Below are 20,029 nucleotides of genomic sequence, written 5' to 3'. Positions count from 1 at the left end.
ATTGATTTAATATTAACAATTCACCTAACATTTTGTTATTTTACTTTTTTTTGAAACTCTTGTATTCTTATTAATAATTCTATTTAACACAAAAAGCTCATAGGGAGTTAATAACCTTTATTTCTTGCTTTGTATTCTAATCAGGTATTTTATTTGACTAAATTTTTTAAAACTATACAGCATGCATGTTTGTGTCAATAATGAAGACATTACGGGTTTTTATGTACAAAAAGTTGTTTTAAAGCAAGAAAAAAATATAATCTTTCTAGTAACTAATATACAATTTGGTAGTTTTATATATGTCTGTATTTTGGTTTCTAAAAAAAGTACTATACCAACAAACATGCATGCCTGAAAATTAGTTTCAATATTCGTATTAAACAGGAAAAAGAAACTAAGTCGTCGTTATAATTATTGTTTGTTATTTTTGGTGTAAGGTTTTTTTTAATGAAACTTTTTTGGATCTTGTGAATTCGATTTCTGCGGATTTTCTGGTTGCCAGAAATGAAATCTACGCATCTTTTTTAGCTAGATGGCATTTATCTGGTTAAGATTGGATAAAAAATTCTTTGGTTGGTTAAATTCAATAAGTGTGCTTGAATGAGGGTTATATTAAACTGGTAGCCAAATTTTATAATCATGTTTTCTTATTGGTCAAATGAAAACATTGGGTAATTTCAATAATAAATCTTCAAGAGATTATTATGTTTCTCATTAATACATTAATTTATCGTCTATTGTTTTATCACTTAAGATTCCTTAACTTTACTAAGGTCTTCGTATGTTTTTGGAAAGGTTAGATAAAACAATTAAAAAGAGTTGGCCACTTAAATGATTTTGATAACCTACAGCGAATATTATTTCTTCATTTTCCAAATTTAAATTTTTAAATTCAAACGCGGAGCAGTGAAATCCTACAATATGAAAATGACAAATTAAAATGTGAAAGGTTTGATGTGAACAATAGTGAGTGCATTTTCTAATGGTTATGACACCTCTGGCCTTCATCTTTTCATTCAATAGACAAATTAATACTTGATCAATCAAAATTAGATCTTTATATTATAGAAATTATACTTAGAATCTTAAAGAATACAACCAAGCAAAACATTAAATTAATGATTTAAAATAAGATGATAATGCTATGTAATGTAAGATATATTCTAAAATTTAAAAAAATACTCTATTAAACACTTTAATCATTAATCAGTGGGAAAAGAGAGGGATCAAAAATAAAATTTTAAAATATATTAATGACTTGCTTAAAGAGATAGAAAGCTTTTATTTTTTTGTCCGTCCTTACAATTATGTAAATTTTTTTGTGAGAAGCCTCAAATAAGTCATCTTCTACTATTTTTAACCTATCTAATTTACAAAATAGAACACTCACTAAAGTAGCCTGTGCCTAATCCCTCTTTTCCTGGTGAAAATACTTTTTATAGGTCAAGCCTTGCCGTGTTGGCCCACTTTTCTCATCACTTTTCTTTATGGGGATTATTTCCATTTCTGTAAATGCACCTCGACATAAACCAACATTTTTTATGCTTTATTGTATGTCTTTACAAACAAGAACAAGAAAATGTGGTGTAGCGTTGATAAAATATATTTTTCCCCAACTTCTTAAGTTTTTATACTAAATTTTATTATTTAAAAATAACCTAAAGCATACTAAACATTTAAGAAGAACCTTTTAAAAAAAAAGTAACAGGATCTCTATCTGTCTGTCAGTACCAAAGGATTTTGCTGAACCGATATGGTTCTTCTTTACAGGGTAGCTTCTCATAGGTCATAGGAAGGTTTATAACTAATTTTAAAAGGGTACCATAATCCTCCCAAGTAGAATTGCTTGTATTAAAAATCCACCTCCACCCCAAAGTGCCCCTAGTAGGCCAGAAACCTCTAATAATATTTTGCTTCAAACTGAAAAACCATCCTCCCTCCCTCCTTCAACAGTATATTTTAATCATAATTTTAAATACAGGATATTTATAGTATATTTGGACATTTCTCAAATCTAAACAATATTTACATTAAAGTTATAAATCTAGTTCAATTCAAGTTTTTTAAATATTTTAAGTGCACAAATACACTTTACATTTCTCTTCTACAAAAACTAATCTTTATTATAATTTTCCGTCCTATCCAAAAAAAGGTCACAATTAATCAATAATCCTCGTTTTATATCTTTCTCTCTCTAAACATTTATGGTTTGAAGGAGATGAAATTGCAATAGTATGAATCTTTAAATAAACAGTGAGGAACATGAAAATAATTATTATCGTTTTAACTGTATTTATGATTTAAAATGAAAGCACATAAAATATTTTCTGTTAAGTTAAGTCAACAGCAATACGTATAATCTTTAAAGTGTTTTTGCTACTCATAGGTTTTTATGATGGTTATATGTATGATTAAATGTACTGCTGCTGTGTTAGATGCATGATATAGTTAGTGTAAGAGGGGAAGATATGAAATTTAACAATTGACCCTTTTAGAACAATCAGTCCAGCCCTTTCTAAGATCGTTATGGATATGCACACATGCATTCCTACATAGAGACAGATAGGCAGACATCTTATTACTTAAGTATATAATTTTAGAAGTAGATGCCTTCAAATTAAATGGAATTATTTCCACCTCAAAATGTAATTGTTGGTTTACCTAAATTTATACAGGGTAGCAAGGTAGAAATTTTCCAACCTTCCAACTGAAACATGGCCGCAAGGATGGTAAAATGCAAGGTGTAGTGAACATAATGGATTGCAACCATCCTTGGTGAATATAAAAGCATGAACAGATGTCTTTGAAGATATTTGATGTACTGTCACTCTTACAGATTGCATTTTATATTCACATATTCAATAAAAATATATCAAATTTATTCTTTGATATCTTTTTATAAAAGTCCTAGCAGCCAAACTTATGTTAATTGTCTATTTTACAATGAAAAGTTTAAAAATCCTTTAAAATATGGTAAACTAGTCTCACTTATTGTTCAAATGATATTGGGTAATACAATGGTAGACACACAGCCATGAATTTTTATTGTTCCTAACTTTAGGGACATTTAAAGGTCTAAAATTGGGCACCCCCCCCCCCCCATTAGAATCATGTTCAATTACCTAAATTTAAACTTAAATCCAGTAGTTTTCCTGCATTGAAATATTCATTGAAGTATTCATTGAGAAAATACTATTTAAATTGTAAATGGCATTAAAATGTAAAACTGGTGTGGGCAGCCAAGTCCAGACATTTCAGAGGTGTGCATACATAACCATATACATGGTTACTGTGAAACTTCAATTAAATTTCCAATTTATTTTCTCGTATTCATTCGAATCCGGTGAATAGGAACTGGTTCTCATCCTTATGAAAAAACTATGTCTAGCATCGTATTATATCAAGTTTTCTACGAATATAGAAATGTACAATCATAAGATTAAAACTAGTTTTAATCTTATAATTGTACATTCTATATCAGCGGAAAGCGTTTATAATATGATGAAAGAAATAACTATTCTCATATTCATTTGAAACCAATTAATATCCAGTGGATTAGAGCTGGTTCTCAGCCAAAAGAAAAAAAATATGTATAGCATCATATTTTATCTTGTATTCCACTAAAATATTTTTAGCCTCTGCCTTTGGCATCCCTGGGTTAACAAAACTGGTTTTCTTATGTACATATATTTATATTCATGGAAAGCTGTTTATAATACAATGTGATAAATAACCATTATGTCTTTTATCACTTTATGTATTTTAACTAAATCACAACCTTTAGTGAAAATGATCTGCCTAATCATGTTTTTCATATACTATAATTTTTGCCAATACTTCTAAGATTTCAAATAGTTAAAGAAATACATGGCAGACTAATATCATTTGATTGCATGGCAGATATCCTTACATCTTTATGATAATTTGTATGAGGAACTCTTCAAACTCCTAATTATTTTTATCTCTAGTAACAAATTGTTAAAATTACCTTTTCCAATTATCTATAAATGCAGAAAATAAATTTGAGTATCATTCAATTTAAATATGTATGAATACCATTTGGATAGACATATCTTATCCAGTTTAAATGTATTCCATTTTCTGATTTCCTATCAATTTCCTTGCACAAGTATATTTCCTTCCACAGTTGAGGCAATCAAAACTTTTAAAAATGATAGGAATTTTTAAATTTCATCAACATTTATTTCTGAAAGCCTTGCTTTTTTCTTTAAGTGGGAGGTTTAAAAATGGTAAATTGGGGTATAATATGGCCAAAAAGAAAAGATAAAAGGGGGTAAACCTTTTAGGTAATTTTAAATTGTAAAATATTCACTTTCATTTTAATATGCCCCTTTGAACTATTGTACCATAATTCAGATTTATTCACCATTAAACCAATAAGGTTCTCCATTACTGTGAAGTGCCTACAGGTGAAGGAAAGGTTTATAACTATTTTGGAGAAAATCATCCAAAGATTTTTTTTACTTTTTCTTTCAAAGCCAAAATTTGGAGTGAAGGTTCAACTTTTCGGTCACCCCCTCGGTCACGGCCTCTAGTATTAAAATTCACTGGAATCTACAATACCACGTTAAAACCCCTAACTGTTAGCAAAGTGAAATATCTTAAATCCTGATTTATTATTGTCTGAGTTATGTGTAGAACCTCAACATACATTTTTTACATTTTTATGCACAAAAATCCATTTAAACAGAGTTTAAGGTCAGCCAAAGAGAAATTCATTAAACTTAATCTAAACTGAATATTAATCAAGGAAACATTAGATAATGCGTTTATAGACCTTATAAGAGAGTTTATTTAAGTTTAGTTATTATGATGCTTTAAAAGAGATAAATTAGACCTTTTTCTTCCACACAAAACACCTTGTTGAGCACTGCCAACCCCCCCACCTCCCTCTCATTATTTTCGAAACAAATAAAAAGTAAAGAGAAGCGGGGGGGGGGGGGTGTTCGTTGATTATTGAAAACTCTAGGGTAGGTTATATTTGGTACTTGGTAGCTCCTCAGGGCTAGGATCCCCAACAAGCCCAAGACCTTTTAATTATTTATGTAACAAAATTCTTTCCTATTATTTTATTGGAAAAAATACAATGAAAATTTGAATTATGCAATATGAATATATTAAAAATACATTTATGCATCCCCTGTAAAAACATTTGGTTGACATTCTTTCTTCAATAAAAAGTGTGAAAAAATGAAATTTCGTGCGATAGCAAATCTGTAAAAGAAGAAATGCACCTAATTTCTTGAAATAATATAGGAAAATAATAGGGCAATTTTTTCCAAATTATTATGATTTTTCAATTTCCTTATAATTTAAGGACTGTATTTAAAGTTAGTGTACTTGAATCTTTTTTAAATCTTAAAAAAAAAACTTTTATTCATTATCTATTTTTGTGATTCATGAATTTAGATATTTCTAACTCTTTTTTTTATGTCAGGAAAGGGCAATTTCGCAACTTGTTATGACTCAAGTATGCAACAAGAATAAAAGTTTCCCAAACTGCAAATATTAAAACGTGGTTTTATTTGGAGTGGAAGTACGGGTTGTAAATTGACTGTTATTATACCCAAATTAACTGACTGTTATTAATAGCTCTAATAGAAAATAGATGACATTGTATCTTAAAGTAATTTTCCTTCGATTTTGTCATTCTACTGATATTCTTGTACTTGAGGCCTCTAGGGGCCCTTGAAAAGGGGGAGGGAGTTTAAAATTACCCATAAGTAAAACTTTTATTTTTGGGGGACTGGATATTTTTTTCTTGGGAGGTTGAAGATATCCTCCTCTAAAATAGTTATATGCCCAGTTCACAAACAACGGGTAGAGGTCGACCGATTTATTCTGTAGGTCAACCTAAACAAGTACAACTAACAAATCCCTTATAAAATCGGTCAACCTAAAGCCTCTTTAGGTCGACCTAAAATTTCCAGAGGTCGACCTATGTCTTTTGTAAACTAGGCTATAAATTTTCCAAATAAGACCAATAAGAGTTTTAATGAGATTTCAAGATAAAATTCTCACAAACAGAGAGAAAAACACACATCCTGTTACTTTTATGTAAGGATACTTCATGAATGAGGAGTAGCTTCGCCTCCTTACTACCAAAACAAAACTGCAGGTTTCATGCATTACTGCATGCCTCTCTCTCTTTCACTCCATTATTTATCTATCTATCTCCCTCTTGCTCTCTTTCTCTCTTTCTACGCTTTCTTCATGATTCTCTCTCATATTCGTGCATATGCATTGTGACTGAAGATTGAATTATTCATGCAAGATTCTCCATATGTCTATTCTCTCTATCTAACTATTTTTCTTGCCCTGTCTATCAATCTTAGTTTTATATTCCACCTTTTTAAAAGTGAAGCTTTTCTATAATTAGTGTCGGTCCGTCCGTACGTCCGTCCGTAACGGATAGTCTTTTGCGTTAATTAAGGCATGTTAGAATTGTTCTATCGATTTCAAACTTTGCATGGTGATTCCTGTAGTAGTTAGGTACGATTTAGAAAGCGTAGCAACTCTATAATCATTACCAGAATGTCCGTACGTCTATTTAAATGTGATGATATTTTTACTTTTTTAACAACAAATTTTTATTTGATCTAATTATCCGATTGATGTGAATTTTGGTATACAGATTCCTGGGACAACAAAGTACAATATTATAAGCGAAGCAACTGTAAGTATGTCCATAAACATTGTTCTGTATCAAGCAGTTTTTCAACAAATTTACTTACAATTTTGCTTCGACTCTTATTCTAATTATTCAGTTCTGACACTATACAAGTGTTAATGTCCGTTTGTCCTACCGTTTCAGTGCTTCGCTTTTATGGATGTTGTCATCCTTGTTTTATTATTTTCTAAACTGTCTTTATAACATTTTATTTCTGTAAATCTTTTTCAACTTTCTTTTCTTGTTTAAAATTTATCTTCATTTACGCTATTTTCTCTAATATTTGCTCTTTTCATTAGATTTAATGAATTTAAATTTTGAAAAATATTCAGGTTTTCCATCAATGCATAAATATATTGTTTTTAGATAAACGTTCAGAATTAGAATATCTATAACAAGGATGATAATATTCTTTAAATATGGCCATATTTCGAGTAGAAAGAGCATGAGGCCAATTTTGAGACTTACGCAGACAAATAACCACTTTGATTGCACGACCTATGTGAGTGTGCATAGTGATGAGTTGCGCCTGGTTTTGGCCAAGGCATTCCCCCTTACATTAATGTCGCGCACGTGACATAACAGCTATAAGAAACATTTTTAATGTCTTAGTTATGACGCGGTAATCGACCGAGATTCGATTATATCACCTACAAATCAAAGCAGTTAGAGAGATCTTGAGATCGTACTAATGGTTGCATGCATGTATAGACGGACAGACTTAAATTTAAAATTGTTGGATAAGATACGTTTAAAAATGTAAATTTGTTGAACAAACATTTCAATAGATTTTTCAATGAAAGTCTCATAAAATAAAAAGGGGAAAGAAGGGCTTGAGAGGTGAGATATTCAACCAGAGAAAGGGAACAATGGGCTGCTTATTACACTAGTCTCCAACGTTTTGAAATAACGTTTTCTTCTTCGTTAACGTATCAACTTTGGGGACTTGAATTTTAATTGACTGGCTCATTAAGTTGAGTGTTCAAACGTTTCAACAACTAATTTTTATCAAAAGAAGGGGGAATTTTGTGTATTATCATGGGGAATGTACAACAATTTATCGTCCAGTGTCCTATCCCTTTAGATCTTTGGATAGTCAGTGATTTCAATCGTGTAATGTTCGTGTGGAATCACTATTTGTAAATAGGAAACGGGTTAAGAAAAGGAAAACAAAATGTAATCTCTCTTTTTGATACCCTCCCCTTAAATAGTTATAATCCTTCCCAGGACCTATAAAAAGATACCCTGTAAAGGAGAACCTTATCGGTTCAATGGTTAGCGTGATCCTTCGGTACACACAGACAAACAGACAGACATATATCCTGTTACTTTTAAATAAGGATTATTTAACTTTCTTTGTTGGGTAAAATCTCAGAAAGACATTTTCTAAATTTATTTCACACAAACAGTGCATGATTCAGATTGATTAAAAGTGTTGGGTTTTCTGCAACAATTCTAGTGTGTTTGTGTGGCTTTTTAATGCAACAAACGTTATAAGATATTGATAAACGATTACGAAAATGTTTAGAATGTGCACTTTCCACTAATAATGGCTTTTTATAGAATTTTGTATTTTTTCACATAAATTGTTTTTCGTTAATGTTTACGTTATATAGCTTTAAAATAAAAATTTACATATTTTATTTTAATTTCTTTAATGTATTTTTTATCCGAAGAAAATTAAAATTCTTAATCCTTCCACTTTTAAAATTAAAACACGTAATCATAATCCTTACGTGTGTCTATCTCTCTTTCAAAAGATAAGGGAATAGGTCAGGGATCTAAAGGGATAAGACATTAAATTGATGTACATCCCCAATGTTAATACACAAAATTACAATACTGTAAATTAAAACTGGTGGTTAAAACATTTAAACAGTCGACTTAAAGAATAAACCAATAAAAAATCACTAGTGTCCCCAAAGTTGATAAGCCAACGAATAAGATAACTATATTTTAAAATAATAAAAAAAAGCATTGTCCCCTGTCTCTAAGACTTTATGCAGTAGCGCAGCTGCCCGTTGTCAGTTAGTAAAATTAGCCAAACCAAAAATCCCCAAAGTAGTGTAATTATGTTTACTTATTCGATGGCTTAATAACTTTTGGGACTTTTATTAAATTATGATTGGTTGGTTCATTAGGTTGAGTGTCCAAACGTTTCAACTATTAATTGTAATCTACAGAGGAAGTAATTTTGTGTATAATCATTAGGGATTTACATCAATTTAATGGCCATTGTCTTATCCCTTTAGATCACTTAATAAATCAATGTATCAAACATTCAGCATTTTTTAGACCCACATACTTATCTTCAGTGCCTGATTTGTGTGTAGACACGACATTAAGCAACAAGGATCACAGCATCCATAAGTAGCGAAGCACAAAAAAATTAGTACGGACGAAAAAGTGAGTTACAAAGCATATGTTAATTGTTCAGTTATCATAAAAAATAGAGTAAATGCAAAAAAAATCATTCAAAATAACACAATACAAAATATATATTTATAACCTTTGAATAATGACCGACAGACTGACGGAACAGGTAAACTATAATAAACTAGATGTGTATAGATTTAGGGCAGGGATTTAACGGGATAAGACTATAAATTGATACATCCCAAATGATGATACACAAAAGCTCCCCTTTTGTAGTTAAAAATTAATGGTTGAATGAAACGTTTGAACACTAAAATTAATCAACCAAAAAATCAAATTCAATTGAAGTCCCCAAAGTTGTCAAGCCAACGAATAAGAAAACGTAATTATAAAATTTTGGGTACTAGTGTAAAAAACAGTCCAATAACCATATTTTTAAATAACAGCCGAGAAAATCTCATTTACAGACGGACGAACGGACAAAAGTGAAAACTAGAGTAGATTCACTACTAAAAAGTCCTGAATTCTACTTTGTATTATAGATATCTAAATTTTATTGAAGGTTTAAAATGAGTAAAAGTAATTCAAAAGGATATTTGATACAAAATTTTCATTCTACATACGTCAATAAACCCAAAATTCTTAGTTTAAAATATTTAAAAAAAAAATAAATTAAAAATTATGATAAGTTAGACTAGATAATTTAATGCCAAACTTTGCTACTCTTATATTATTATTTTAAACTTTTATCTAGATGGCTTTGAAACTGATTGATTAGAACCAGTTATTAGCCATGCTGAAATCTCATGTATCGTATCCTATTATAGACAATTCTCCAAATCCCAGTTTTGTCGCACCGGGCCGTCTATCTCCCCCCCCCCCCCCCAAATCTCCACAAAACTGGAATTTTACTATCCGCTAAAAGCAGTTTACATAATAAGATGCGATAAATAAACTTTTCGTAAACATATGAAATGAAATATTAATGGGTTATTTATACAAATATATTATGTGTAAAAATTTATGGAAATAAGGACGTGGACAGTTTTTCAATTTAATATTTTAGTAGCGAAGCAACTTTATAACTACCGACTGTCTGTCTGTACAAATTATTTTTTTACACAGCTAAGTTAATATAACGCTTATGTATGTCTCAAAAATAATAATAATAAATTAATTAATAATATTATTTCTCGTGTTTTTTTTTAACAATTGTTTTTCATTTAATAATGTTTTTTTTTTACTAGCGAAGCTACTCTACAATCCACTATTTCTGACCATCAGTCAATCAGTAACTCTATGGGGGAAATGGGATTTTATCAGCTGTTATTCATAATACATTGTGAAGTTTTCTTATACCAATGAACATTGAGTATGTAAATTACTTTGTCTGTAAGTCATACTACAAATTATTAATATCATTTATGAAAAATAAAAAATACGTGTGCAAGGTTTCGTAATTTTTTATTTTAACAAATGCTCTTTTAATCTCCTTGTCCGTATTCTAATCCATGATCTTTATTGCTTCACTACTTATGGATGTTGTTATTCTTGTTATGGAAATAATATCCCTGTAAAAATATTTCTACAATTTATCGATCAAAATTTTTATCTAATTCCTGACAAATAGTGAAGGATTAGTAATGATATAATAAGTACCTTTGTGTTTAATAACCTACCATTTAGTTATTGTATGGAAATTAGCGGAGGCGCCCCTAGATGGCTTTAAATTTGTATGTATATTGAAAAATAGTTACTTATTGCATCGTTTATTATAAACAACTATCCGCGGATAGTAAAACAATTAATTATAATTTTAATCCTGGTTTTGTTAGCCCCGAGGTGCCAAAGGCCCTGGCTAACAAAACTGGTATTAATAGTATGAATTTTCATGTTACTATTCGTAGAAAATTTACTATAATACGATGCGATAAATGATTTTTCAGTATAGTAGAAAATCGGGTTTAAACCAGCGGATATTAATCGGTTTCGACCCTAATTATGTAAAAGCTTTTCTTTTGTCAATATAAAGCTTATTACAATTACATGTTAATTAGGTAACAAATTCTAATATTAGTTTGTATAGAATTTGCGTGGAAGGATTATTTTATAAATTAAAACAATTAGTAAGATTAATTGATTTCTCGTTAGTTTACATTTTTTTACAGGCAGGAAGGGAAAGGTCATTGGAATGTAAATTATACTAGCACCAAAAGTATTAAAAACACGTTCTCTAATTCAAAATCTTAAATAATTTACTACAAAAAATTTAAATCTACAGAATGAGTAATATTGTTAGTCATAATTGGTGTATACAATGGTGTATAAATTAAAACCTTCAATCTCACAAGAATCTTTGAATAGAAATGGATAGAATCTAAAAGTGATTTCCTCAAAATGCATATTACTCAATATAGCATAACCTCACCTCACCTAAAGTAATCAACAAACAAACAAAAAACTACGAATCCCCCCCCCCCGTTATCTTTTTTTTTCGATAAAAAGGTGTGGGGTTCTATGTTAGACTAGAAACTTTTGGTTAAACCGTTTTCTTTTTTTTCTTTTTATAGATTCCAATATCCATCAGGAATGGAATTTGTATCCTTATACTAAAGTAACAGGATGTGTGTCTGTGTGTTTGTATGTTTGTGTGTTTGTGTGTTTGTTTGTTTGTTTGCACCGAAGGATCTCGCTAACCGCTGAACCGATCGGGTTCTCCTTAAGAGTGTAGCTTCTCATAGGTCCCGGGAAGGTTTATAACTATTTTCTTGGGGCGTAGCCGCTAGCATTATATAAGGATTCAAGGATCCGAAGAATTAGTCTAATTAATCCAGTAAGCGCACGGACATTTGTGAACTTGTGTGAAATCAATCTTTTAATTACAGCTGAAAATAGAGCCAATATAATTGTTCTAAGCTTGAAGTAATAAGTAACAGGAGGTCTATCTGTTTGTTTGTAAAGAAGGATCTCGCTAACCGCTGAACCGATGTGGTTCTCCTATACAGGGCCGGGTGACTGTAACCACCCGAAATTTTTTTTATTTATCTTTTAAAATCTAAAATAAAAAATTAGATTTAATTCTCCCCTTATCAAGTGCACCTAAAGGCCTCTAGGGGTGTAGCCACAAGTATATATTATAAAAATTAGCAGAAAATTTATTTACACCCTTAATCATGATAAACAAAACTATTCCTTCTGTATATTACAATAATTCCTACTGGAAGAACGAAATGACTAATAGATAGGAATCATTGTAGCAACTTGGGGTGTCCCATAGCGTAGTGGTTAGCGCACTACGCTGTGGTTGGGAGAAACCGAGTTCAAGTCCCCACAAATACTTTGCACTTGGTTGACAAATGCTGTCGCAATTTGTCAGATTATGATCACGCAACCTTCCCTGAGATCCCCTTAGGTTGTAAGGAGGGAGATTTGTAGGAAGTTAGGATTCTACCAATCAAGCAGCTAAAATCATGCTTTCCCTCGTCCATGCTCCTCGTATGAGAGTGCCATTAATTAGAGTGGCTTAAAATGGAACACCTGCCAAAACTCTAGGCCAGGGTGATGTAATAATTGAGTAGTTTCCACAAGAATTGCGGGTCAGCTTGTAATGTAACATAGAATACAATCAGCTGTGCGCGAAGCTTACCAATCTAAGATTGGCCAAAGGATTCTTACTTCCAGTCTCCGTGAGCATCTGAGTCCTAACTTCAGAGAATCAGGGCTACAACAACAACAACATCGTAGCAACTTAAATTGACCACAAAATATCCACGTATTCCATACTAATCAAGATTTAGTAAAATCGAAAAAGTTTATAAATAAAGACTTTGAATATTAGTGAAAGTTCCTTTTTTTGCCCTGACCAATGTAGAATTAGTTAACTTTTGCGTAATTGCGTGGATTCTGCATAATTTACATAAGTCTGTATCGACTCATTTTATAAATAGGAATAACAAAGGACTATTATTACAAAGCAAAAGAAAATAGATCAGATAGACTAAATTATCAGTTTTTAGACAGGTACTGAAAATAAATCGCTACAGGTTTTCTTTTTTATGCCATAATGTTTTTAATTTTTAAATCTATCAATAGACACACTCAATTTACATTGATCTGTCGGATATACAAACAGACCCTTTTAAAAGAGTAAACCCACAACTAAGATAGAAAAAATCTAAAAATTGTTGTGTTCCTGTAACCAAATTTGAATATACAATATGATTTATTTATACAAATATTTTGGAATAATACACAAAACTGTTTTACATAATTTATTTCATATTTGTAAAACATGTAAAATATGGAAATTCTCAAACATTAATCAAATTTTTATTTGATTTTTACTTCCAAAATCTTTTTTATTTGCAACAAAAAACCATATAAGAAAAATATTAGATTTTACCCACCCTAATTAATTAATTTATTCTCATTATTTTTGGAAGAGCTAATATCTACAACTGCCCCAACCCACCAAAAAAATTGGCGCTTCGCGCCATGGTTCAAAGCCCTTATTTTGTACAAATAAGGTAAATTGCAGACATTGGTTACATCAAAATATGGGGTTTATATAATTGCAATTATTTCAGGTATTTGGAACCGCTGGAGTGTCAGGATGTACAGTGTGCCAGGAACAGGGGGACTGCAAGCTTCTATCTGGACTTTTTATGAAGGTAATTAATATTAGAGTGTCAGGATGTACAGTCTGCTAGGAACAGGGGGACTGCAAGCTTCTATCTGGACTTTTCATGAAGGTAACTAATATTAGGGTGTCAGGATGTACAGTGTGCCAGGAACAGGGGGACTGCAAGCTTCTATCTGGACTTTTTATGAAGGTAAAAAATATTAGGGTGTCAGGATGTACAGTCTGCCAAGAACAGGGGGACTGCAAGCTTCTATATGGACTATTCATGAAGGTAACTAATATTAGGGTGTCAGGATGTACAGTCTGCCAGGAACAGGGGGACTACAAGCTTCTATCTGGACTTTTCATGAAGGTAACTAATATTATGGTGTCAGGATGTACAGTCTGCCAGGAACAGGGGGACTGCAAGCTTTTATCTGGACTTTTCATGAAGGTCAAAAATATTAGGGTGTCAGGATGTACAGTCTGCCAGGAACAGGGGGACTGCAAGCTTTTATCTGGACTTTTCATGAAGGTCACAAATATTAGGGTGTCAGGATGTACAGTCTGTCAGTGCCAGGGAGACTGCGAGCTTCTATCTGGTCTTTTCATGAAGGTTACTAATATTAGGGTGTCAGGATGTACAGTCTGCCAGTGCCAGGGAGACTGCGAGCTTCTATCTGGTCTTTTCATGAAGGTAACTAATATTAGGGTGTCAGGATGTACAGTATGCCAGGAACAGGGGGACTTCAAGCTTATATCTGGTCTTTTTATGAAGGTAACTAATATTAGGGTGCCAGGATGTACAGTTTGCCAGGAACAGGGGGACTGCAAGCTTCTATCTGGTCTTTTCATGAAGGTAACTGATATTAGGGTGTCAGGATGAATATAGTCTGCCAGGAACAGGGGGACTGCAAGCTTCTATCTGGACTTTTCATGAAGGTAACAAATATTAGGGGGTCTCAGGATGTACAGTGTGCCAGGAATAGGGGGACTGCAAGCTTCTATCTGAACTTTTCATGAAGGTAACAAATATTAGGGTGTCAGGATGTATAGTCTGCCAGGATCAGAGGGACTGCAAGCTTCTATCTGGTCTTTTCATGAAGGTAACAAACATTAGGGTGTCATGATGTACAGTGTGCCAGGAACAGAGGGACTGCAAGCTTCTATCTGGTCTTTTCATGAAGGTAACTGATATTAGGGTGTCAGGATGAATATAGTCTGCCAGGAACAGGGGGACTGCAAGCTTCTATCTGGACTTTTCATGAAGGTAACAAATATTAGGGGGTCTCAGGATGTACAGTGTGCCAGGAATAGGGGGACTGCAAGCTTCTATCTGAACTTTTCATGAAGGTAACAAATATTAGGGTGTCAGGATGTATAGTCTGCCAGGATCAGAGGGACTGCAAGCTTTTATCTGGACTTTTCATGAAGGTAACTAATATTAGGGTGTCAGGATGTACAGTGTGCCAGGAACATGGGGACTGCAAGCCTCTATCTGGACTTTTCATGAAGGTAACAAATATTAGGGTGTCAGGATGTACAGTCTGCCAGGAACAGGGGGGCTGCAAGCTTCTATCTGGACTTTTCATGAAGATAACAAACATTGTGGTGCTTTCACTCAAAGTTCCTGTTATATACCCATTTTTAGTTGTATTGAGAATAAGGAAAGGGTCGTTTTTTTCCAATAAAATCATATGCTTAATACAAAAAAACGGAATACTACCCCACCCCCTATTTTATTCTATTTTAAAAATAAGGAGAAGGGTTTCAGTTCTCAACAGACACAGGGAAATGTTATTTTTTAGCATCTGTTCTTTTTTAAGTAAGTTCTAGCCGCGATCTTAGCTTCCAGTAAAATAATAATCCAAACATTAACTTAAAGGGAGTGTGAACGTAAAAATTTCTCATCTGATTATCAAATCTTAACATTTTCTAAGCACATTTCACTACACGGATCAACCAAAAACGTCCTATTAACAAAAATATCCAGAAATAATGCCTTGATTTTATGGTATTTTGGGAGGGAAAAAGGAAAAAACAGGGAAAATCTGAACGTTTTTGTTTCCTATAATGTTTGTAGGGATATTTAACTTGTCATATATAGTTGAAACAATTTACTTACTGTTAAGGATTTATTTTATGATATAAAATTGCCAATTAGTTTTTTTTATAACGTAGTAATTAGGTAATAAAGATCTATTTTAAATTCGTGTTATTGACAAAAAAATACCTCACTGTCTACAAAGAGTTGAATCTCAGAAGTTATTTAAAATAATAATATCCTTTTTTATTGTGTTGGACAATAAATAACCCACTTTGAAGAATTAGTTTACACTTTTATCAGGCTGTTTATAAAGAAATATTGCACCTTTATTATTTACAAATTTGTAATTAAAGGTGGGCGAGAGATGGACCAACTAAAGTTACTTGGATACTAATAAAAAAAAACTGTTTTAGCTTTGTTATTGTATTTGGTTTTCAATAAAAAATATTTCTTATTTTATCAATTTCTAAGTAACTATACATTGGTTTAAAGAAAGGATTATGTTAAAAGTCGAAATTATGTCAAAAAGTTTAGTTTTAGCTATAGAAGGAAAAAAAGACAATTGACTGCACATTTATATAGTCCGAAAATTTTTCCCCATTCTTGGACCGAGTAAAAATCGGCGGAAAAAGCCGATTTTTAAGGAAACGAGAGACAGTTTTGCCCCATATTTGAGATTATATGAATGAGATGATGTTAAGGTTTGATAATCTGATAAGAAATTTTCTCGTTCACAGTCCCTTTAAGGATGACGAAGCGAAGCTCTGAATCGGTAGGACAGACGAACTTCAACTCTTGTAGAGTGTCAGAACTGGATATGCAAAATATAAAAGTTTTGACAAAATTATACATAAATTTGTTGCAAAACTTCTGAAATACAGAATACTGTTTAAGGACATACTTACATTTTTAGTACTTGATTATAGAGATGCTTTGCTTATAATATTGTACCTTGTTGTGATAGGAATCAGTACTCCAAAAATCAGATCAATCGGATTATTATAAAAATTTGTTGTTAAATATCAACTTGTTTAAATTGGACCTACGAACATTCTGGTAACGATTATAGAGCTGCTACGCTTTTTAAATCGTACCTAACTACTACAAGAATCATCTTGGAAAGTTTGAAATCGATAGGACAATTCTAACATGCTTAAATTAAAAATCTATCCGTTCTAAAAAGAATGTTGTTAATTCTACACAAATGAATTGAAAAGTTTTCGTAAATAAATATTAAAGCTTATTAAGCAATATTATGTAGAATATGTCAATAATGATAATAATCTAAGAAATGTAATTTGTACAAATAGATAAAAATATTAGGTTTTACATTTCCACAATATGCTTTATGGACTGTACATTTTCTGTACCTTTTTAGAAGCAAAACTACTCTATTATTACCTTTGTCTGTCCATCAGTCATTTAGTTCTTAATGCTATAGGGGGATGTGATTATCTAGGCTGCAATTGAAGATAACCAGCAGGAATTTTTAGTGAAGATTCCTATGACTATGTTCATCTTTTCTATTCATTTTTTTCTGTCGGGCATAATTTAAAATACATTACCTTGTTTAAAAGGTTTTGTGATTTTCTTTTTGCAAATTCTCTCTCTTTTGTTAAGACAAAGGATATTCTGCGCTTTAATTCACTATGTCAGTTTGTCAATTCCATAATTTTCATCTACTTCGCTACTTATGGATGCTGTCATCCTTGTTTGAAATAAGAACAAAATTTATTAATTAACTAAAATTGAAAATTTTTTCTCTGATTCCTTTTTTGTGTTTGCTTTATAGGTAAACTAGCGACTTCGCCCCTAGAAAATAGCTTAAAACCACCACAGGACCAGTAGATATATTCCCTGAAGAGCATAATCCAATCGTGTGAATAGTTACTGAGAACTTAAGAGACAGATGGACGGACTGATGGACGGTTGGACGGATAGATGGACGGACGGACAGACGAACAGACAGACAGACAGCTACTTTGTATTAAAGATAAAAAGGGGAATCAGAGCTTTACAGAAAATTCTTGAGGGGCTTTTATAATATTAGTTGTGTAAAATACAACTTTGAATGACAAAAAATCTATTATTTTAAAGTAAAATCTCTGGTTTTAAAAAGTTGAAAAGCCTGATGCAATGAAAGTGAAGTTTAGAGCAGAAATAAACTCACTTTATTGATTTGTAAAATCTATTATTGAATTTGATCTAAATATATATATATATATGTGTGTGTCAGGAATAAAGCAATAATAAAGGAAAAAGAATAGTTATTTAGCGCATCGTATTATAGACAGCTTACGCGGATATTAGAAGGAAAAATTATAAGATTAAAACCAGTTTTGTTAGCGTTGATGGGCAGAAAAAAACTAGTATTAATTTAAGATTTTTATATGAATATTCCAGGAAAATTGTCTGTAATTCCCTTAAATGGAGAACTCAATCGGTTCAGTAGTTATCGAATACTTAAGCTACAGACAAAAAAACTATTCTTTGATATAATTTAAAAAAAAAATATTTTTAATATATTTTTGTGTGAAATAACCTATGATTTTACTCCTGATTAGAATGCATTTAAAGTTTAGTGCACTCATATATCAATGTAAGTGCTTCCAATCAAAGGGGCGGATACACTGAATGGGTTAGGGAACATATGTGTGTGGGGATTAGGACACTAATGGGTTTTGTTCGAACAGAAAAGCCACTTATTTACATTAGGTACGAGTTTGATTTTATTCAAGAGATTGATTCCTCTTCTCTTAATATTGAATAGTAACTTTTAAATTACAAATACTTATTTATTGACTTTTTTTCAATAAAATCTCCATTTTGAAATCACAGTAACTCTATATTTATGATATTTGTTAATGGTTGCAACCAATTTTCTTTAAATAGTTGTATTTTTATTGTAATTTAATTTAAGGACACATTTACTTGTATTACTACCTCAGTTTTATTGTTTCTTAAAAAATCTCAAGAAAATAAAATGAATGGATTATTTTACTTTTTTACAAAACAAAAATAATAATAAAAAAGTTTTGTCCAAAATAATTGATTTCAAACTTTACATGATGATTCTTGTAACAGAGTTGTGTAATTATAATTGATAGCAACTTTTTTTCCACTACTCATTTGATCCTACTCATTTGATTTTTAGTAGCGAAGCTACTCTATAATTCGAAATTTCCGTCCGTCCGTCAGTCCGTCCGTCCGTCTGTCCGTCCGTCTGAGACAGAAAAAGGGAAACGTGATTTTCTCGGCTCCTATAAAAGATAGAGAGCTGAAATTTTCAGGGATTTAATTTGTTAATATTCTTCATATTTTCATAAGTTTCATTAAGATTCGTCAATTGGTTGAGGTGCTAGATCGAATCCTACATTTTTAGTTTTTATGATTTTCTCAACTCCTGTTCAAAATAGACGGCTTAAATTTTCAGGGATTGAATACTTTGATATTCTGCATGCTTTTATTGAGTTTTATCAAGATTTGTTTATTGGTTGGGGTGCTAGTTCGATTCCTAGATTTTTAAGTTTTCGTGATTTTCTTTATTCCTATACAAGACAGATGGTTGATATTTATAGGGATTATACAAGTCTACAATTTACATATCCCTACAAAGTTTCATTAAGATTTGCTTATTGGTTGGGGTGCTTGTACGATTCTTAGATTTTTAAGTTTTTATGATTTTCTTTATTCCTATACATATACAAGACAGATGGTTGATATTTATAGGGATTATACAAGTCTACAATTTACATATCCCCACAAAGTTTCATTAAGATTTGCTTATTGGTTGGGGTGCTAGTACGATTCTTAGATTTTCAAGTTATAAATCTTACTAGGTTTCGTGATTTTTTAGTTTAATGTTTTTTTATGAAACTGCAACATAGTTTTTTTTTCGCCGGATATCCATCCATAATTTTTAGCTTCGCTACTTATGGATATTGTCATCCTTGTTTAGTGGTAATTTCTGATAGGATTTAGCAGATGGGCATAAGTAAAGCATCTCTATAATCAGGGGCGTCCAAGCTTTTTTTGGGGGGGGTTAAAATTGCGAGCGATGCGCGCCGCAAATTTCTTTTACCCTCCCCAAAATTTTTACCCCGGGGGTAAAATAAAAAAAAAGTTGGGGGTGCCTACCCCCCCCCCCCTATAATAAACATCATCATCGAATTTTTTTATTGAAACTCCTATGTAACATAGTGCTTCTTTAAAAATAAATCACTGACACTTTTGTTAACTTTGTCAAAAGCTTCGCTTATTTGGATTATTTTTACAGGTAGGGAGGAAACATTCC

The 20,029-nt window shown here is 31.6% G+C and overlaps 1 protein-coding gene across 1 annotated transcript in view; it reads left to right on the top strand.

The window, feature by feature from the left end:
* The window catches only part of LOC145307965 (thrombospondin type-1 domain-containing protein 4-like), an 85,804-nt gene that overhangs the window by 21,623 nt on the left and 44,152 nt on the right, over positions 1-20,029 (top strand). The window contains exon 2 of the mRNA XM_080150238.1: positions 13,654-13,737. Within this exon, the coding sequence (XP_080006364.1) occupies positions 13,654-13,737 (84 nt within the window). The remainder of the gene's footprint in view (positions 1-13,653; positions 13,738-20,029) is intronic.

This window comes from Acartia tonsa, chromosome 2 (genome assembly GCF_053477335.1).
Source record: "Acartia tonsa isolate MP-2025a chromosome 2, ASM5347733v1, whole genome shotgun sequence".
Lineage (NCBI taxonomy): Eukaryota > Metazoa > Arthropoda > Copepoda > Calanoida > Acartiidae > Acartia > Acartia tonsa.
This window is presented reverse-complemented; position numbering and strand designations above follow the sequence as displayed.